The sequence below is a fragment of the Neophocaena asiaeorientalis genome, unplaced genomic scaffold (genome assembly GCF_003031525.2).
Source record: "Neophocaena asiaeorientalis asiaeorientalis breed wild unplaced genomic scaffold, Neophocaena_asiaeorientalis_V1.1 scaffold828, whole genome shotgun sequence".
NCBI classification, from domain to species: Eukaryota; Metazoa; Chordata; class Mammalia; order Artiodactyla; family Phocoenidae; genus Neophocaena; species Neophocaena asiaeorientalis.
The window spans coordinates 994479-1017215 of record NW_020175443.1 but is presented as its reverse complement, the minus strand read 5'-3'; the positions used below and the strand labels follow the sequence as shown (position 1 = coordinate 1017215).

General features: G+C 37.1%; 1 protein-coding gene across 4 annotated transcripts in view; it reads right to left on the bottom strand.

The window, feature by feature from the left end:
• Positions 1-22737, bottom strand: part of MTMR3 (myotubularin related protein 3) — a 137822-nt gene that overhangs the window by 50874 nt on the left and 64211 nt on the right. For all 4 annotated transcript variants that reach the window (XM_024767906.1, XM_024767907.1, XM_024767904.1 and 1 more), the window contains exons 2-3: positions 13592-13644; positions 3495-3580 (exon numbers count right to left, since the gene is read on the bottom strand). In XM_024767906.1, coding sequence (XP_024623674.1) covers positions 3495-3497 — 3 coding nt within the window. In that variant the 5' untranslated portion in view covers positions 3498-3580; positions 13592-13644. The remainder of the gene's footprint in view (positions 1-3494; positions 3581-13591; positions 13645-22737) is intronic.

The window sequence follows — 22737 nt, the reverse complement described above, 5'->3', positions numbered from 1 at the left end:
TTCAAGATCATTTGACACATCATTAATTCTTTAAGTGATTCCTGGACTAGATTTTTACTGACCTCTAAATAGCATAGAACTGAAATAATACAGCAGGCCTAAAAAACAACAACAACAAAAAAAAAAACTAGAGAAGCCATTTATCAATTCATTCTTGCTGGCACATTTACTTGGGGGCTAATCCAGGCCAATGCATATAACCAAAGCAGTTACCAAAAACTGAAAATGGAACAAATGATTTTCAGCATAAGAGAATTGAGAATTTGGCAAACAAGACGAGCATAAAGAAATAATATTTCACAGTCAAATGAAATAAATGCTTTTTAAAATAAAACTGTCTCAGTTCACGTTACCTGTACGGCTTCTGGACTGATTTTCCCCCTTACACTGGATGGCCAAAAAGTTCGTTCGGATTTTCCCACAAGATCTTACAGAAAAATCCGAATGAACTTTATGGCCAACACAATACATAAAAATGCATTTAATCCCCAAGGATTAGGATAAACTATTCATAGACTTTCCAAGAAGAATGGTAAAAACATTACTTGGCTAAACATAAGCTGAATCAACTACCTAATTTATTACAGTTTCTGAGTTTCATATATAAAAGGGAGGACAAACTTGAGATGGCTGATGGAGGAAGAGCTGGAAGGAGACAAAAGGCAAGGAAGAAAAAGTCTGGGGACTTCCCTGGTGGCACAGTGGTTAAGAATCCACCTGCCAATGCAGGGGACACTGGTTCAAACCCTGGTCCGGGAAGATCCCACATGCCGCGGAGCAACTAAGCCCGTGCGCCACAACTACTGAGCCTGCGCTCTAGAGCCCACAAGCCACAACTACTGAGCCTGCATGCCACAACTACTGAAGCCCACGTGCCTAGAGCCCATGCTCTGCAACAAGAGAAGCCACCACAATGAGAAGCCCGCACACTGCAATGAAGAGTAGCTCCCGCTCACCGCAACTAGAGAAAGCCCGTGTGGAGCAACGAAGACCCAACACAGCCATAAATAAATAAATAAATGTACTAAAAAAAAGAAAACGAAAAAGTCTGTCAAGTGTTAGCCTGATAAGAGGCTTGAAAACAAATTTCTCCTAGGCTAGTTATAAGCAGTAGTTTATTAGTAGGAGAATGTATTCCACATGGTCGATTTCCTGCTATTGCTGAGGAACACCAGGCATTGTGGAATCTGGTGGTACTTAATCTCCACCAGCGCCATATGGGGTCACCTATAAAATCTTGAAAAGGGATCAGTCACCACAGTTCCAGGCTAATTTCTGCTATTCACTAAACTATGCAGGTAAGAGACTTAAGTCTATACCTCAGAAGTCAACATTAGAGATAACTATTTAAAGAACATGGAGAGTAGAGGAAATGTCTATAAACTGAATTTATATACAGCCTTCCAGGATAAAAAAAAAAAACTATACTTACGAGTGAAATATCTGTAGGAACATTTGACAAATGTAAAAGTTAAAGTGACTGTCAGTCTGTCAATTTATCATTCTTAAGACTGGCATTAAAGGCCATCAAAAATAAATTTCCCTTGATATAATGTTTGTGATGTGTTTCAAAATAATACAAAGAGGTGTGGGTGAGGGAGTCAGAAGAAACAAGTGTGGCCATGAACTGATGATTATTGCAGCTGGTTGATGCATATATGAGGGTTCATCATACAATTCTCGATTTGCACAGGCGTGAGATTTTCCATAATGAAACATGAAAACATCTTCCTAATACTTAATCTCCTGAAAAAACCTCAATCTCATTTAAGAACTTTTAAAAGTATGAGGATGTTACTCAAATTAGTATAGAAGTATACACTAAAAAAACAAAGAAAAACCAGTACTTCTGAATTCTCTTTACAAAAATAAGGATTAAGGACACAGAACCAAAATTCTAAAACAAAAGAAAATATTAATTAATATTATTTAAATCAAATGATTCAACAACTTGCAAAATGATATGTAGCTAGTAAAAAATCATTAGGAATCCAATGAGTCAACGAGTGAAAAATGTTTAATTCATTTAGTGAAATAAGCAAAATAATTATGTTTTAATTCCAACTACATATCGACATAAACTAGTTAGAAAGGAACACAACCATGGTTTTTGGTGGAAGAGTTGTAAATAAGTACTTGTAAAAACTTGTTATAATGCTACTTTATGACAGATTTTTTAAAAAAGACCCATGGTCATACTGCTCGCCAAATACTGCACACAGAAGTATCTCCAGAGCGCACCAGGAAGACCGTCTGCAGGGCACCAGAGACCCCAGCAGCACCAGAATGAAGACCACACCGTTGTAGCTATGTGGTACACAATGAAGGACAACCCCTCAGTACAGAACAGAGCTGCTTTCATAAGCCCACCATTTGCTACTCATTAGCATTGGCATACATACCATAAAATATTAGACAAACACTTTTTCAATTCATTAAAAACTCGTGAAAACCAATAAAAGAAAATATAGTCTAAAGAAAAGCTCATCAGTGTTTGGGTATAGAATACATTAGAAAGTTGTTATGCCCATAAACTAAGAAAAAACTGGCAAAGATTTAAGATGAGAGCAGTTACCTTTGTTGTCGTTTTAATGACACCTCTATACAACTAGTTTTTCTGTTTTGTTTTAGTTTGTTTTTAATTTTGAAAAGCATTTTCCACCCATGTTCCTAATGAAGCTTGAAATTAACATGGCCTTTTCAATTCCTTTTTTGTGCACCAGCATGAGACAGAGTTTGGTTCTAGAAAACATCACCAAGATAGAAGCGGGACAATATTACAGAGGACCATTTCTTTTTTAAGCCTTGGAGCACGGTTTACATGTTCTCAGGATTGATAGAAATGTGGCTGGCTCATTGCTCCATCATCTCTGCCTGAACTGGGTCCTAAATGGCCCACAAGTCACTGAAATACACTCATTTTAGTCAAAGACGTAGGTAGGTAGGGAGTGTGCAGAGCTACTTCATCTTCTCTGGGATAAAAATAATGCCTTAAAGAGACAGGACAGGAAAGACAGGGAATTGCTTCTATCCAGAAAGGTAAATTCATAAAGAATATGTGTATGACCATATAATTCTCCTACACACAACAAAACACACACATGCGCGCGTGCGCACGCGCGCACACACAAACACACACACACACAGAGAAAAGCTTTTCATGATACCTTCCTTCCTAGAAAAGGAATAAGAACCCTGTAGTCCAAGAAACATGGGTTTCAGTCTTGACTCCATTTACTATCTTACTGAAAAGAGACAATATCTAACTCACAGGATTAAAGTTAATAGAAGCAAAACTGCTCTAAGACACTAGAATATTCTAAAATTACTACTACTAAGTAAACAATAAAAGAAAATAGACAAGAGAGTTCTGGGAAAGAAAAAGTGAAATGATTTCTCACAATAACAAAAATGGGTAACTGAACTTATTAGTATTCACTTAATTGTCAGGACAGAGTTCAAGTTCAATTTTCTTGTTATTTCTCTGTACTTACCATGACAGGAGGCCCAGATTAGGAGGAGAGATCCCCGTCCTTTCTTCCGTATCTTGGCAAGGCTTTTCTTTCCTTTATGCCTGGATCTTGAAAAAGAAAAAAAAAAAGGACAGAATTGGCAATTCCCACACACACCCCCGCCCCGTTTGGCCATACCCTAATTAAAGAAACTGCATATACAAGGACCTAAAGACCTGACCAGTCAGCCAAGGAAAAGCTGAATATCACCCAGCCAATCCCCACTAGTCAAATCCAAACTCCTTAACTCCCTTGTGAAAATCCTCCTGGTCATAAACTATTTGAGCAAAAAAGTAGCAAATGCTCACGTTCTTAATGTTGATAGCAATACAAAAAATATTATAAACCTTAGATGAAAATAATAAAGCAATAACTAAAACTGACCTGCAAATGCAAAACCAACATTCTTGTAATATTACAGTATGTTTTTGTGGTTATCTGTAAATTCAAAGTGGATCTCCCCATCTGTGGGAACCAAACTGGCTTAGTAAAAAAAATATGAAAAAACGGCCTTTTGCCCCAATATGCTGTGCTCACTGAAAAGTCACATAAACTGCACTAATACCTTTACCTGGTTTTCAGAAACAACTATAAGAGTGGGGGAGGAATACCTAACAAGAAACTCAAAGACAGGCTAGTAAGAACACTATCATCTAAGTCAGAAAGAAAAAGACAAATACCGTATGCTAACACATATATATGGAATTTAAGGGGAAAAAATGTCATGAAGAACCTAGGGGTAAGATAGGAATAAAGACGCAGACCTACTGGAGAACGGACTTGAGGATATGGGGAGGGGGAAGGGTGAGTTTTGACAGGGCGAGAATCATGGACATATACACACTAACAAACGTAGTAAGGTAGATAGCTGGGGGGAAGCAGCCGCAAGGCACAGGGATATTAGCTCGGTGCTTTGTGACAGCCTGGAAGGGTGGGATGGGGAGAGTGGGAGGGAGGGAGATGCAAGAGGGAAGACATATGGGATCATATGTATATGTATAGCTGATTCACTTTGTTATAAAGCAGAAACTAACACACCATTGTAAAGCAATTATACCCCAATAAAGATGTTTAAAAAAAAAACACTATCATCTCTAATAAATAGCTTTTTAAAAAAAAATACATTTCATGCAAAGCCAGCATTTCTAGTTCACTGAACTTCCATGAATATAGGCTATTTTAGGCAGTCTGGGATTCAATATTCAAAGTAAACTCTTTGTGAGCAGTGAAAGTGAGGGAACAGAGGACATCAAAGAAGTAGCAGGGCCCAGAACATGTGGAGCCTTGTGCAGTTATGAACAAAGGAGTGACATGAGGTGACTTAAAGGATGGCTCTGGCTATAAGGTGGGAACAGACTACATTGTTGGGGGAGCTGAGGGAGCATAGGAGGAAACAGGAAGACCTGTCAGAAGGAAATAATCACCATAAGAAGTAGTGATGGAAATGGTTGAGACACTGCTGGATTCTGGATATATTTTGAAATTACCACCCACAGGATTTGAGCTAATTCATTAAATAAAAGAAGTCACACTTTCTGGCTTCAGCATCTAGAAGCAAGGATTTCCCACTTACTGATGAGGGAAAACATTAAGAAAAATGGATTACCCACTCTGTGCAGAGGTACAGGAGGGGAAACAGGGAATCAAAGGTTCCATTTTAGACACGTTATATTTGAGATGCCTATCAGATATCCTGTTGAAGACACCAAGTAAAAGCTGAACAAACTAGCCTGGAGATGAAGAAGATGGAAGCTAGAGATAGTAACATAATTGTGGGAGCCATAACGGTGTGGATGGCATTAAAGCTAGTAAATTCCGGGGCAAGTACAGATGGAGAAACTAAGAGGACCAAGTGGTGGTTTAGGGTACTCCACTGTTCAGAGGCTAGAAGGATGAGGAAGAACCAAGTGGTTTAGTAACAAATCAAGTCAGAGTCATCATTCTTACCATTATTCAAACCTAAAACAAGTCTTTGTGATATAACCTAGCTCAAGAACAGAGATTAGCATAAAATTCTCATTTATTCATTCATTTCAATAAATAATTATTCAACACCTAGTATAACCCAAGCACTGCTCTAGATCTAGGGGAGACAACTGTAACCAAAAAGTCATGGAGCTTAATTTTAATGCCTGGGACTTCGCTGGTGGTGCAGTGGTTGAGAGTCCACCTGCCATTGCAGGGGACACGGGTTCGATCCCTGGTCTGGGAAGCTCCCATGTGCCTTGGGGCAGCTGGGCCCTTGCACCACAGCTGCTGAGACCATGCGCCTAGAGCCCGCACTTCGCGGCAAGAGAGACCACCACAGTGAGAAGCCAGCACACCGTGGCGCAGGGTGGCCCCTGCTTGCCGCAGCTGGAGGGGGCCCGCGTGCACCAACGAAGACCCAATGCAGCCTAAATAAATAAAGAAAGAAAGAAAAGAATCTGCCTGCCAATGCAGGTGACACGGGTTCGATCCCTAGTCCGGGAAGATCCCACATGACGCGGAGCAACTAAGCCCATGCGCCATAACTACTGAGCCCACATGCTGCAACTACTGAAGCCTGCACGCCTAGAGCCTGTGCTCCGCAACAAGAGAAGCCACCACGATGAGAAGCCTGTGCACCACAAAAAGACTAGCGCCGCTCATCTCAACTAGAGAAAGCCCACACACAGCAACGAAGACCCAACGCAGCCAAAAATAAATTTAAAAAATGAAATAAAATAAAAATTTTACTGCCTGCCTTCCCCACTAGAAACAGATAGATATGTTTATATTAGGTAGCTGGTAAGTGTTACAAAGAAAATAAAGCAGGGTTTAGAGATGAGTAACAAAGAACTGCTGTTTTAGATGAGGTGGCAAGGGTATGTAAAGAGGCCACCTGTTGGAATTAATTAAAAAGGAAAGGAGGAAAGGCAAAGAAATTATTCCTGAGGGTATGAACTTATTAGGAAAAAATCTCTTAAAGATCACTTTAAAAAGAAACACCTACTGGATGAATTTTATTTTTAAACTGTCCTAATGTGCAAAAGACATTTGTGTTTTAGAATTAAATGTCTAATGACAGTATCATATACATATTCGAACTGCTATATTTTAAATAACTCAAATAGAAGTGGATTTGAAGTTTTTCAAAACATAACAAAGTGCAACTCCAGTGATGAAGAAATGAACATAAAAAAGGTGGTGGAACATGGAGAACCTGAAACCTTCACGCACTGCTGCAGAAAATGGTTTAGCAGTTCCTTTAAAATTCACCATGAGTCATTAACTCCATTCCTGGGTATATACCCAAGAGAACTGAAAACATATCCACACAAAAACTTGTGTGTTAATGTTCACAGCAGCATTTTTCATAATAGCCAAGAAGCAGAAACAACCCAAATGTCCATCAAATGATGAAAGAATAAAATGTGGTATATCCACACAATGGAATATTATCCAGCAATAAAAAAAGACTAAAATACTGACACATGATACAATACAGATGAACACTGAAAACATAATACTAACTGAAAGAAGCCAGGCACAAAATACCATATTGTACAATTTCATTTATATGAATTGCCCAGAATTTTAAATCTAGGTAGAGACAGAAAACAGATTAGTGGTGGTTTAGCACAACATACTAAAACTCCTGAACTGTATGCTTTTAAAGGGTAAGTTTTATGTGATGTGTAGGAGAGGAGTATGAATATAATCAAACTCTTCATGAAATACTAAAAATAATCTTACTGCAAAAAAGTTATGGAACTAACCCAGCAGCAACGAGCATTCTAAGCATGTAGACCATGGTATCTAAATATTAATTCTCACTTCAAAAGGAGCCAACAAAGCTCCTGAGAAATAGCCAATTGCAGGTCTAGAACAGAAAATGTGTAAGTTGATCCTGGAACATTAAATTGGAAAGCAAGGAAACTATCAAAGACTACTAAGGGTATATCAAAAGGACTCCAGAGCCAATCTAAACAGAATCACTGGTGAAAATGGAGTAATTTGAGCAAAAATAAGCACTATGTATTGAATTTCAATATGTTTAATTATAAGTTCATAATATTTCTCTCTCTCCCTCTCATTGGTCACCACTGGAGGATGCTAAGTAAGCAACTTCTTATTTTTGAAACTGGTAAATAAAGGCAAAGAATTAGTATTTATCTTGCTTTTCCTATATAAACTGAACCTCTGTACAACCAAGTAGTTGATGGGGGTAGCATTTCACCTAATACACAAACAAGGAAAGACACAAATAAGTATCATCATTTTACAACTGCTAATGAAATATAGGATGAACATAGATCTAGTCTAGAGAAACCTATAAAAATATAAAAATAACCCCAATTCTTTAAACTGCAAGACAGAAGAGATCAAAGGAAAACTCAGATTAAAAAAGAGATGTAAGTGACATGTCAACCAACTGCAATATATGGACTTTGCTTGGATCCTAATTCAAAGTATAAAAATAATTTGAGACATTTAGGGAAATCTGCCCATATAATATTTGATGTTATTTATTAATTTTTCCATATAACTGACAATGTCACAGTGGTTAGGAGGTTTCTGTGGTTATGGCTTTTTAGAAGTTTCTTTTAGATATACAATTGAAATATGTACACATGAAGTAATATATCATGGAACAGACAGAATGAATAGGAGTATATATCTATGAAATGGGATGGGCCCATGAGTTGATAGCTTTTGAAGCCCAATGAGATAAGTAAATGGAGATTAACCTATTTTCTCTACTTTTATACATTTGAAATTTTCAAAAAGTTTTTATTTTATTGATGTGGACCATTCTTAAAGTCTTTATTAAATTTATTACAATATTGCTTCTGTTTTATGTTTTGGTTTTTTGGCCACGAGGCATGTGGGATCTTAGCTCCCCGACCAGGGATTGAACCCGGGCCCCTGTACTGGGAGTGCAGAATCTTATTAGCCACTGGACCACCAGGGAAGTCCCTGATGTCTTCCATTTCTACACCAAATAAAGACTGTAAAATGGTGTGCTGCACTTTGGTCAATCAACAATTACCTGAGAACTAACTACGTGTCAAACACTATGACACTGTGCTGGTTCCTGCACTAAGGAGCTCATATCCCAGTGTGGAAGACAGAAACAAATAATTATAATTACAAATTGTGCTCAATGTGATAAAGGAAACAAACAGGATGCTGAGACAGAGACTGAGAGGGTAGGGGTATAGGAGTCCTACTTTAGGTAAGGTGGTCAGAAAAGGCCTCTCTGTGCAGCAAGGCCAGTTTCTGGTACAGAAAACAACATGTGTTCCTGACAAGGAAAAGACTTTGGCATTTCTGAAGGATTAAAAGGAGGAAGCCGGTATAGCTAAAATGTACTGAGTCAGAAGGAAGAGTGGCCCAACTTGAAGATGGAGAAATGTACAAGAGGATAATGTAGATAGTAAGGAGTATAAATTATATTCCAAGGGCAACAGATTATATTCCAAGTGTCAAAAATTTATTGACAGATTTTAAACAGCCGAGTGATATGATCTGATTTTAAAATAATTCTGATTACTGTGTGGTGAATGGATTAGAGAACAAAGAGAATCAGGAAACAATTACAGGGAGGAAAATGGTGGCTTGATTTAGAATGGAGGCAGCGCAGATGGAATAAAAGCATAAGGATATAAGTTATTTTAGAGTATAACTGACAGTAATAGGTAAAGGCCTAGATGTGGGGGCTAAGGAAGATTAAAGAATTTATGGTGCAAGAGGGGAGATAAGAAAACAGATAACATAGTTCAAAATAAGAGGTGCTGCTTTAAACATCTGAGGAAAGGTAAACTTTCTATAGGAATTCCAAGTTCATAAGAAAAAGCCAAGATCATGGGTAACTCTGCAACCAATATGAATCACGAAGCTGCTGGAGGTCCTTATAATATTAATACTACAAAGAGCAGATATAGCCAATCATTAAAAAATAGTCAATAACTGACTTGCAAAACTTGCATTCCAGAATGGTAATTATACTAGCACCAAAAGGAAGAAATTGAGTCATTACTGTTAGCCTAAGAGAAGTAATTTAACACTTCTTAATTTTTTAGTTGTAATAGTAATGCATGCTGCTTCTAAGAAAATTTAAAATACAGGTGTAAAAAGTAAGCAACTGTCCCCAGATACTGCTTGTGGGAGTGTAAAATGGTTCAGCCTCCTTGGAAAACAGCCTAGCAGTTCCTCAAACGATTAAACATAGAGCTACCACCTGACCCAGCAATTCCACTCCTAAAGAGAATAGAATTTTGTCTAAGAGACAAAGACATATCTACAGAAAAACTCATATACACATGTTTATAGCAGCATTATTCAAGATAGTCAAAAGACAGAAACAACCCAAATGTCCACTGACAGATGAATGGATAAACAAAATGTTGTATATCCCAAAATGGAGTATTAATCAGCCAATTAAAAGGAACAAAGTACTGATACATGCTTCAATATAGTTGAACCCTGAATACATTATACCAAGTAAAAGAAGCCGGTCACAAAAGTCCACATATCATACTTGACAGAAATGGAACAGGGAAATTAATAGAGATAGGAAGTGGATTAGTAGCTGCTTAGATCTGGGAGAGGTGGAAGGTAAGGGGGGGTGGTAGCTAAAGGGTATGGAGAGCTTCTTTCTGAAGTAATAAAATGTTCTAAAATTGACTGCAGTGATGGTTGCACAGCACAATGAATATACTGAGCCACTGAACTGTATACGTTAATGGGTCAAATGTATAGTATAATATATGAATTATATCTCAAATCTGTTATTTTTTAAGTAAATAAGTAGAACTTCCATTCTCGTTCTTTGCTGCCCTTCGCTTCAACTACACGTAATAACAACTACTGTTAATATTTTATAATTCTGTCCAGGACACTTCTTTATTCATATACAAAAACATACATAATCTACCCCCGAAAAATGAGGGGGGAGGATCATACTGTATTCATTGTTCTGCACATTTTCCCTCAATGTACCAAATCCTTCCTGTGTCACTACATACTTTCAACATAGCAGTTCAGTATTCCATTATATTTCGATACACCATAACCTACTAATTCATCAATTACTGACGCATTTAGGTTATTTTCACTTTTCTATTACAATCAAAATAGCCACGATAACCATCCTTGCCCATATCTCTGCACAAGTCACTATTTCTGCAGCCCTGATTCTTAAAAATAAATTTACTAGGTGAAAAAGATACACACTTGGTGGGGGAGATCATTATTGCCAAAGACTACACATACTAATTCCATTTATGAAACTATAATTCACTAACTCAGTTATCAACTTGGTAGAAGTTCTAATGTTCTGTAATTTAAAAGGTTAAAATAAAAATACGCATAAGCATTATTTGTATTAATCCAGAAACATGTTTGTACATGTACGGAAAAATGATATAATGATTGTTAACAATGGTTACCACTCTAAGGAAGAAAGTGGGAATAGGGACTTTGTTTTTACACATTTAGAATTACTTTACCCTTGTAATTAGAAAAATAAACTTTTCTACAAAGACATTTTTAAAAAGGAAGTTCAAAGTAATATTACATAAAAGCTTTTCACTTGACCTAAGACAGAGTGTGAAGATAAAGCCATCAAAAAAAATAATCAGGGATGTAAAGCAATGGTTCTGAGGGCAGAAGAGACAGGAGTCCTGAGTCTGCCATTCACTAAACTCTATGACCTTTGGGACCTTTAAAGCAAGTCATGCTACTTCTTTACCCCTTACTACTTCAATAAATACTTTATAAGAACAAAATTAATCTCTTATATAACCACAGAACTAGTTTTCAAAATTCAGGAAACTTGACACTGATATAGTACTTTAGTCTACTTTTTATATTCCAATTTGGTCAACCAATTACATTCTTTACAGAGATTTCCTCCCCCCCTCTATAAAAGGATCCAGTCTAGGATCACATTGGATCTAGCTGCCATCTCTCTTTAGTCTTTTAATTTGGAACCCACATTATATTAATTCCAATAGTATGTTTCCTGGTATCAAAATTAATTTAATAATCTAACATCAGGCTTCCCTGGTGGCGCGGTGGTTAAGAATCCACCTGCCAATGCAAGGGACATGGGTTCCAGCCCTGGTCCGGGAAGATCCCACATGCCATGGAGCAACTAAGCCCGTGCGCCACAACTACTGAGCCCGGGTGCCTAGAGCCGGTGCTCCGCAACAAGAGAAGCCACCGAAATGAGAAGCCTGCACACTGCAACAAAGAGTAGCCCCCGCCTAACAGAACTAAAGAAAGCCTGTGCACAGCAACGAAGACCCAACCAACGCAGCCAAAAATAAATAAATAATTTTTTAAAAAATTAAACACTGAAGAGTCAAGTAATACGTTAGGATTACATTTCCTCTCCAAAGGTCTAATATGCACCCTGCTAGGCCAAATGAAGGGTAAAATTCTTATTTGAAGCAAAGTCAAATGATTTCTCTTTTCTTAATGTATGTATGAGAATTTGACAGTTGGAATCTGCAGGCTTCACTGGTCTCCAGTGTCAGTCTCAGAATGTGACTTCTGAGAAATCTTTACCGAAGTAAGACATTTATCTTCCTACTTAACATGGAATCTCATTCTTTCAGGCACCTGTTAACAAGAAATTACTCAATTGCTTAATCAGTAACTAAAACTCACACTTGCCAGCAATAACTCAGCTAAGTGAGATACTGAGCAATTTGGACTACAAGGACACATTATATGTACTATATAAATCCTTCCTATATAGAAAGGAAAAAAACAGTACCCTGAATCAACAAGATGATAACTAATCTCTACTAGAACAAAAGAATCTAATTCTTCTCTACTAGAATAAAAGAATCTAATTCTTCTCCCTTATTTTTAACCAAACACACACAACAAAAACAAAAATCCTAATTCAAATGAAATTATACTGAGAAGACACTAGTATCCCAGGACTCAGGGAACATTTGTGTGATCTGAAAATTCAAACATGAAGATAGTTCTTGCCTTCAAGATGTTCACAATCCTGTGGGGTGACAAACATAACTAATAAGGCAGAGTGTGATAAAAGATGTAGAAATATAATATCATGGGGATGCAAAAGACAGAGAAATGGACTCTGAACTGGGCACTCAAGTAAGGCTTTGTGGAACACTCGCACTTTTAATGGCTGAACCAGACAGATTTTGAGACAAAGTGGGTAAAGGAACAGCACAAGCAAAGAATACCAGCACAAGCAAATATCTTGCCAAAAAAAAGGCAAGATATTGGACAGTATTTGAGGGACAGTAAGTAGGTCAGGTTGGCTACAGCAAAAGACTTTCTAGATGTATGGAGGAAGTGAGTGCCTAGTTGCAGTAGATGTGCTTAAAGCTCACTTATAAAGAGCCTAAAATGCCATGCTAAGGAGCTTGATCCTTAATCTGGAGGCAATGCCAAGCTAAAGGTTCTGGAACAAGGGAATGATTTGGATCCAGAAACTTAAAACCAAAACAGCAACTTCTCTTTTCAATAAACTTAGATAATAATTTCCTCCATTAAACAGATGGCAGAAAAAAGAGGCAGTAATAAAGACTTAGGTAATAACAGATCCATAAAGGTCTATGAAAAAAAGGACAGGACAGGGGTTAACATCCACACTGGGGGCAGGACTAACAAATTTTTTAGAAGTTATTTTCTAGTTGAACGTCACATTAGTACCACTAATGCTAGTAATGAGGCCTCGATTTTCACACAAATTTAACAATTTAAGAAAACTCAAAATAAGAACCAAGTTTCAATTTGAAAGAACATCATGTTAAGAACTATTTTAAACAAAAGATTAGGGCCACAACTCATTTAATCTCAACTTAAATACAAGTTTCTAGGCACAGTATATTATACTATGGCACAATTATATATGGGAAAAGTAATCTGGCTTGAGTCCTAATGGGGAAAAAAAACCAAACCACCAAATATTGAGATTTAACATTAAAGTGAACATACAAGGGTTCACCTAAATAATTATGTCCACAGACAAAACAGGCCCCCAAAATTCATCTATAAATTACCTTTTGCTGCTTCAGAACAGCAGAGAGTATAGTAGGGGGCAGGAGGTAGGGGGACAAACTTACCAAATGAAGTTTGTCCCAAGAACTTTTTCTACTGGAACGTTTCACAAGAAAATCTGCAAAAGAAAAACCAGTAGTTTTACAATGACAAATATCCTAAGTATCAAGTTAAGCCACTTAGATCTCCCCACAAGACTTTTCTCTACAAGTTAGAATGCGATGACAATACATTATTTTTTAAATTGTTACAATGTGAACTATTTAGTCAACCACAGGTTTTAGAATGTTTAATTGTGCAAAACGGGCCAAGTCAGGCCTTAGCATGCTTTTAGAAACTACAGAACTGCACACATAGAACTTTCCAAGAACCTATAAATACTCCTCTTTAATAAGAGTTTTTCTCTATCAATCTAGCATCATTTCTGATGGCTTCTCAGGTAAACCTTTGCCACTAAAGGAACAAGTACTTTAAACAACTAAGAAGATCACAGGAAATCTAGGTTTGGTCTTGGTAGTTTAATTTGTACACATAATTGGCTTCTATCAAGGGGTCTTTTTTGTGTAAGAAAAATATCAGAGAGGCAGGAGTATAGTCTAAACACAAAGAATTCTTGTCACAACTAGGCAACAATCTGATCTTTAGAGATAAAAGACCTTATCAACCTGATTCCTTTGTAAAGACTTCTCTCAGTATTGGCAGGCAACTCATTCTTTTGAGCTGTTTATGTGACATAAAGTCACATATATGAACAGGACTGTGCAAAATATCAAAGTCCTAAAATTAAAGAGTCAGTCAACATATCACATTATCGCCATAACCTCTGGAACCATTTTTTAAACAAGTAAGAACCATATAAGAGGAGGCTAAACATGTAATAATAAAGTGTTTTAACCACTTTACAAGTAATTATTTTTGTCTCCCAGTAACTTTTAATTTAAATTTTGTAAAAGTTAATTTTAGTTTAATACAAGCTGGGCTGTACTGACCACATGCTGTATGGGAAAGGAACTAAGGCTATTCATAACTTGCAACTTCAGATACAAATCGTATTAGTATCAAGATTGGTCCTGTTAAGTTGTTTAAGGAGGTACAACACAGTATAGCAGGAAAGTTCAGGGGTTTTAAATCTGTAAGAACTTTTCTTTCTAGAGTATAATTTTTGCTGAGTATTTGAAACCTGAAATACAAGTTACAAGTTTTTTTCATTTTTCCTTTATACTATAGTAAGGTTATTGATTTTTTAAAAACTACATCTGTAGGTACATTATATCATCTATGAATTTTATTTAGGATAATAAGAAAACATTTGTTTAAAAGAACAGATGCTGGGTCTCTTTGTCCTTAGCTATTAAAAAAAAAAAACAACCAGATAAAACAATATATATGAAGGCACATTCCACTTAAGTATTAAATGCAAAAAATGATGAGACATAGTTCATTGTAACCCAAGAAGTATCAGAGTACTACAAGGTTAACTGTCCAATGACACGCAAGTACTCAGAGTTCAGAGGAGAGACAACCCAGGGAAGTTTCACAGGAGGTGGAAAACTTCAACTTGAGTCCTACAGATTAGGTGGAATTTAAATAAAGAGAAAGAGGGGATGGAAGCCAAGTAAGGATGGCTATTAATACCACAGTGGGAAGAAAGCACATTTTTGAGAAATAAAGAATAGGTCAGAATACCAATCATGTTCAGGAAAATAAGACTAAAAAGACAGGACACACTGTGGGCCTTGAATGCCAAGCTAAGGAATCTAGATTTCATTTGATGGCACTAAACCAAAAGCTTTATGAGCAGGATAATAACAACATGAAAATGGTAGTATTAAAAAGCAGCAAGTAGGATGGTTTGGAGGGGAAAAGTCACTTAGGATGTTCCTAGACTAGCAGTGCAGATATGAACTGCTAAGGGCCCAATAACTCAACCATAGTAAAAATGCAGAAGACACCAAAATGAGTGAAAGCATTAATTGCCTGAGCTTGGTAGTTGATTAGGAATGGAAAAAAGGGGGCAGACCATGTTGTCAAAGATAACTGCAAAATTCTAAGGCCTGTGGTGAGTAGAAAAAGAATGGTATTGTTAAGAAATGAAGGGTAGATTCCAAGGAAGCAACACCAGATATGATACCCTGACTTTAAAGGTGGCCTCCCAAGTAGATGTATGTCCAGCCAGTAATAAGGGGTGAAATGGGATTCAGTTCAAGAGACAGGTTAAGTCTAGGGGTAAGAATGAATTGATGGTGCTACATTTACTTCAAAGAAATCACTACATCTAGTACAAGGATCATCTGACATGTTTAGAAATTACTTGGTAATTTATTCTGTCAAAGATATTAAGTCCATTAATACAAAAGTGTTTGTGTATAGTTTCCACAGGTGTAAAGCTCCAAGACATGGACCAAACAACAGGAAGATTCAACAAAAATGTTCAGGCAGGTCTGCTTCAATGCCAGGAATGACTCCTCTTAACCACAACCAAACATCTACTTGGTTGGAAACAAGTATGCCATTGTGAAACACTGCCAACAAAATTTTAAAACCTGCCTATGCCTCTTAGGACTATTTGCCAGATAAAGGCCATGTAGAAGTAAGTCTGAAATAAGCTCTTTGGTGCCACCAGCTACCTTCTCATGAAGCCAGATGATATCCTGTGATACCAGTCATGTACACCTCAGAGCAGGAACAGTTATGTTTGGGTGACCTTGAACGGTCATATATTTGAAGAGGTAGAATGTAAAGTGGTTACGTTAAATCTAAGCAATTACCTAAAGTGTCTAGTAACATGGGATTCTTAAACACATAAAGCACTAATGAACAGCCAGCCAGGGCAGCTGTGTGGGGCAAGGGTTAACTATGGTCACCCTTAAGTTCCATCTGGGGGATAGTGTTAAAAGAAAAGAGAAAGAATTTGCAGTTATCCGAAAAAGGTAAATTTTTTTACAATCATGTATTATACTACGGATAGAATTTTATCTATTTCAAGAGGAAACCCTAAAGAGAATAAAAATATACTTGATTATTAAATACTAAAATACTAGGTATTACTGTGCAGCTGCAAAGCACATTCCATGTCTTTCTGGAAGACAATGAGATACTGATTAAGAAGAAGGGCATGGAGGCCCTGAGAAGGCTAATAAGGAATGGACACCTACGTGGAATAGTTTGTTATCATGTGTATGCCACCTACTAGATCAGCTTCAACAAAGAGGCACACCAATTTGGGCCATTTATATAATAAATGAATCCAAACTACAAAAACTAATTAGGTCAAACCAAATTTCATATATCCCCATATCCCCTCCCTCTTGCGGCTCCCTCCCACACTCCCTATCCCACCCCATGAAGTATTTTTTTACAGCCCTGTCTCACTTTCAAATGCAGGAATGACTGAGGGTTCAAAACTTTAAGAAGGCAACACTGAGTAATTTTAAAGGAATCTTTTATTTTCACTGTATGTGAAAGAAATGGCTTTTCTTGCACATGCACTGCATAGTAAGAAACACTGACAGCAAAACTTGAGTGTGGAGGTCATAAAGTAATTCAGAGATGTTAAATTTTAAGAAGTGACTTTACAACTGCTACTACTTTGGGCAGCTTCTTGGTGCTTCCTCATTTATTCCTAGTAACTTTTCGGATATCTGATGGATGATATGACCTTCCCAAACTAGGATTCTATGGCATGTTGGGGAGATTATTCCATGGTGGGGAGATGATTTAATCACTAGTATTACCCAAAACCCAAGCATTTAGCAACTGAGTAAAACTACTGTGGTTTGGTCTTACTCCCTGTACAGGAGCCCAAACCTCAAGTTTCCTAAACTTCTGCTGCTGAAGTCAACTATAAATGAAAATAAAAACTGAGAGACAGTTCAAAAAGTATGGCTATATAGCTGATTCACTTTGTTATAAAGCAGAAACACACCATTGTAAAGCAATTATACTCCAATAAAGATGTTAAAAAATAAAATAAAAAGTATGGCTGAATGCTCTGAGTTGGACTTTTCCCCCCTCTACTTATTAGGACCATGTTTCAAAAAAAAAAAGTAAAAAGAAACTAAATACAAAATTGAGTCAGTGTCCTGGAAAACTCAGTGAGTTTTCCAAACACGGTAATTTATTTAAAAAAAAAAAAAACTTTAAAGAAGATGCCACATGTCTTTTCTACCTCTTTTGAAAACACTAAGTAAGTAAGGTCTGTGTGTTTTCAGGGATACAGACGCAAATTCATGGTCAGAGTACTGCATTCCTCTGCCAGCTGTAGGACACCGATAAGCAGCTGAAATATTACCATTTCCTAAGCAAAAAACAACCATCTTCTTGAAAAACAAAAATCCAGTAGGTTGTCAGAAACGGTCAGATGAACTCCATGTTATAATCAAATTTCTGTATCAAAGAGTCTTTTACTAGCAGTAAGTCTCTTGAACCAGCAACACTGATGATAATGTTCACTCTAACAAGTAAAATTCTGTTTCAATAGATAATGACCAAAGATCAATCTTGAATAATTCTGTGACTACATTAGTGGTACAGAGTGTAGTTCATTCTATGAGGAGTTTTTTTTGGTTTGTTTTGTTTTAATGTGGGAGAAGTTCTGAATACATTCCTCAAAGGAGTATCTGCAATAGACAGAATTTCAAACAGCTGGTTAGCGATCAATACTTAAGATCATTTGTCTTCATTTAAGTGGCTGAAATACTGACAGCTGCTTTCCAAATGGGACCCAAAAATGTGAGAAGTCAAAAGCAAAGAAACTGTGCTCTAGAATTTTTAGACATTAAGATCTGACTGTACTTCAGATGCATCTTTTTGCTTTTCACATCTCAAGTGGGCAAAAGGAAGCCCATGACCATGTTCTCACAAAAGATCAGCTGTGATCAAACGAACTTTATCGAATTTGATTTGTACCTTTTAAAATCACTTATTTTACAAGTGTTTCCCTTTTAAACTTAATCCTTATACAAAAGGGGGGCGAGGGAGCAAATATCATACATGATGTCTTAGTGAAGACATTTTCTGGTGGTGACCAGAAAAGATTAAAACCGAAGATATAATACAATCTGCTAAAAAGGGTAAAAATAATTTCAAAAAAGGTTTTTTTTTAAATGTTTTGACTTGCTCTTTATAATCACTTCTATAAAGAAATTTATTCACGGGACTTCCCTGCTGGCGCAGTGGATAAGACTCCGTGCTCCCAAAGCCAGGGGCCTGGGTTCAATCCCTGGTCAGGGAACTAGATCCCACATGCATGCCACAACAAAGAGTTCACATGCCCCAACTAAGGAGCCCGCCTGCCACAACTAAGGAGCCCATGTGCTGCAACTAAGGAGCCAGCAAGCCACAACTAAGACCCGATGCAACCAAATAAATAAATAAATACTATTTTTTAAAAAAGAAAACATTCACTTCATACTACTAACTCAGATATATTAAATCATTAATGGGATTATAAGGAATTTCTGTAATTTGTAACATTATTTTCTGACTCTATATCCTCCATGAAAAGTCACAAGGCAGGTATCATTTTACTACTGAAATTAAGGATTTTAAATCTAATTTTATAAGACAGCATTTAGATTCACCATGGTAAATGAAGAAATGTTCCCTATCTCCTAAGGAAAAAAACTCTTAACAGAAACCAAATACTTAAGTCTCAGTTATCGAGATAGAAAATCCAGGCATTCAAAGCACTAGAAATTAATTAAATTAAAAGCCAAGCAGGATCATTTCATCTAAGTGCCAGAGGTAGTTCAATATTTATAACTGCTATGGAAAGATCAGAAAGACTAGCCCCAGTGTTGGAAAAATGTTTCCTGACTTCTGTTTCTTTGACTAATTCCGAGGTCTACTGTTGGGAAATTAAGAGAAGGCAAATTTTTGCATGCTCATTAATGTCCTGCCACTTGCTCTCAGTTAACCTCTGATGAAGAGGAAAGAAGTAATTTTGTTTCCCCCTCCTTTCTCCCCTGCACTGTCCCAAATCAAAGTTCTCAAGGGCAATGCATAGGTCAAATGTTCTATTTTTTAAAAAAGAAAGATTCCTAATCAGGAAGTATATACCTCTTCATGGAAACTTAAATTTTCCTAATTATAATCCTGTAATGACTTCTGCCCCTCTTAAAAAATCATGATTATCTCAACATGAGACTGCAGACTCTGTCCATGCCTCCTACTGTTCGAAGAATAAAATTATAACTGCATTTTCTTGGACAAAACACTTAAATGACCAATCCCTATGAAGATGAGCAGTTTTACAATAGGTTCTCAAAACATTTTTTAATAAGGCTTAAATTATGAGCTCCTATTTCTTATGTACCCAGAAAAAGAAATCAGTGAGGTAGCAAAGACCAAAAACTTATTTTTGTTAAAGACAACTAAAAAATTATGTAAAATTCAATAACACCAATGTCATTTTGAAATCTGCAAATTTACAGCGTTTATTCTAATATGCTTTGCTTCTGCATCCTGCCCTAGAGTGGCAAAAACAGACTCTCTAAACCCCACCCTTTTTATACCAACCCTCCGCCCTCACTGCTGGAAGAGAGGTTTGTTTTCTAGAAAGACAAGCAACTTAGTTTGAAGGTCTACTTACCACAGGAAGTCAAAAGTATGCCCATGTATAAATGACATGGTTTTCCTATTATGCCTAGGTACTTGGGATATTCAACACCAATTCTAGGAAAAATCTGGAATTAAACTACACTCAAAAAATAGCTATCAGTATTCCAAACCTAGCTAATCTGCATACTGCTTATCAGTTTTTTAATAATATATAGGAATGTTAATGTTTCTCTACCCATCTGTAAACAGATTCTTCAGAAAAATTCTGGTTCACTCCACTTAGTTTTATGCAGAGTAACTGGCATCAAAATGGACAAGGACCAGAAAGCTGAAGGAAAATGCAAATCCATCCTTTAAGCATAAAACTTAACAATGAAGAGAAGAAATGGATTTACATTTTTAACTGCTGTCATCTCAATTATAAACTGTCCAACTCCAACTAGCCAATAGGTATATTCAGAAAAGAGAAACAAAATTCCAATAGTAGAGGCTATATGTGCAACAAAAAGAATCCACTCTTCTTCCTGCTGGCCTAGTTAAAATTTGTATTCTGGCAATTAGGTAGGGGGCTACTCATATTTTTGAAAAACAAGCCAATAAAAACCCAATAACCTCCTCAATTCTCAATTATTAAATAGCCAAAAGACCAGAAATCGTCTTGACCAGAACACCATCTTCTTAAGAATCCTTTTAAGACCAATACAAGTCAACAGATCCCCAGAAAGAGACCCACCCTTTTAAACTAGTAATATTTATCTCATGTAAACAGAGGGAAACATGTAACTGCCATCAAAATATACACAGGGGGGCTTCCCTGGTGGCGCAGTGGTTGAGACCCCGCCTGCCGATGCAGGGTACACGGGTTCGTGCCCCGGTCCGAGAAGATCCCACATGCCGTGGAGCGGCTGGGCCCGTGAGCCATGGCCACTAAGCCTGCGCGGCGGGAGCCTGTGCTCCGCAATGGGAGAGGCCACAACAGTGAGAGGCCCACGTACCGCAAAAAAAAATATATATATACACAGGAAGAAAAAATTTTCAGCTAAAGTCAAAAAGTAGAATTCACGAACATGCTTTACTTAAGAAAAGGAGGGCAAAAGTCCTAAGGTAATAAGAAATAAAGTCTTATTAAGTAAAGAGGGTTCTCCTTTGTCCTTAAATAACTGCACTTAAATTAACCATTCTGAAAACCTCAAGACAAGTCATAGGTTCAAACTGAAGACAAAAAACAAACCTTGAATTTTAAAAATTCTTAAGCTATCAATTTGCTTAATCCATTAATCAGAAAAGGAAGGGGGCGGGAGCTTTTTTTAAAAACATGCTGGCTAAATTACTTATATTCATAGTAAGCACATTAAAATATAGGTAAGGGACTTCCCTGGTGGCGCAGTGGTTAAGAATCTGCCTACCAATGCAGGGGACACGGGTTCGAGCCCTGGTCTGGGAAGATCCCACCTTCCGCAGAGCAACTAAGCCCGTGCGCCACAACTACTGAGCCTGCGCTCTAGAGCCCGTGCTCCTTAACAAGAGAAGCCACCGCAATTAGAAGCCCGCGCACCGCAACGAAGAGTAGCCGCCCCTGCTCTCCGCAAGTAGAGAAAAGCCCACATGCAGCAACAAAGACCCAACACAGCCAAATAAATAAATTTATTTATTTAAAAAATACATAAATAAAAATAAAATATAGGTAAAATATTCTCTAAAACAAGATGAAAAACTGCTCAAACATACAGCCTAATATCAACCTATTCTAAACATATTGAGTATTCTAAATATATTGTTTATACATCAAAAAACTTAAGTACTAGGACTTCCCTGGTGGTCCAGTGGTTAGGACTCCAAGCTTCCACCGCAGGGAACAGGAGTTTGATCCCTGGTCGGGAACTAAGATCATGCATGTGGCGCGGTGCGGCCCAAAAAAAAAAAAAAAAAATCCACACAGACAAGTGACCGGAATTCTCAAGTTTCCAATAAGCATGTGAACATAACTACTAAGAATAATACCACACTTTCAAGGTCAATCTGAGCCACTCATGTTTCTTGCATTTTCCAACATGAAAATAGTTTGTCAAAGAAACTGAAGTCTAAAAGAGGTGTAAGGAATAATGCATTTACCCAAGCTCTCTGGTAAACATCAGGCCTATGAATGGACAAACACATTCTGTATTCTGTTTTTAGTCAGGACACACATATGCTAAAATGCAAAGAAATATAAAAACCTTGGGAAGAGTTTACATTTTCTACTGATTTACTCTTCAACATCTAACCTAAAACCTATATTCTACAACATATAGGTATTTTTTCAATTGTTTCCATGGTATGGTATACATACCATTGGTGATATTTGAGAGGATTTAAATGTAACACAAAGGCCTTTAAAAAACAAAACTATATACTTATGCTAATGAGCACTGGAAAAAACATTCTGCATTCTATTGACTCTGAGATGCCACCAAAGTCAAGGCACACCATTAAATTTACACATCACCAAGAAAGAAAAAAACTTGATTTTAAGATGCATTATCATTTGGTATACAGATACTGCAAAAAATCGTGTAGGTAATATATTAATGAGAGGTTTGGGTTATACTGCACTATATGATAATACAAATCCTTCATAAGACAAACTGCTACCTGTCTTTCCTCGGGCTGC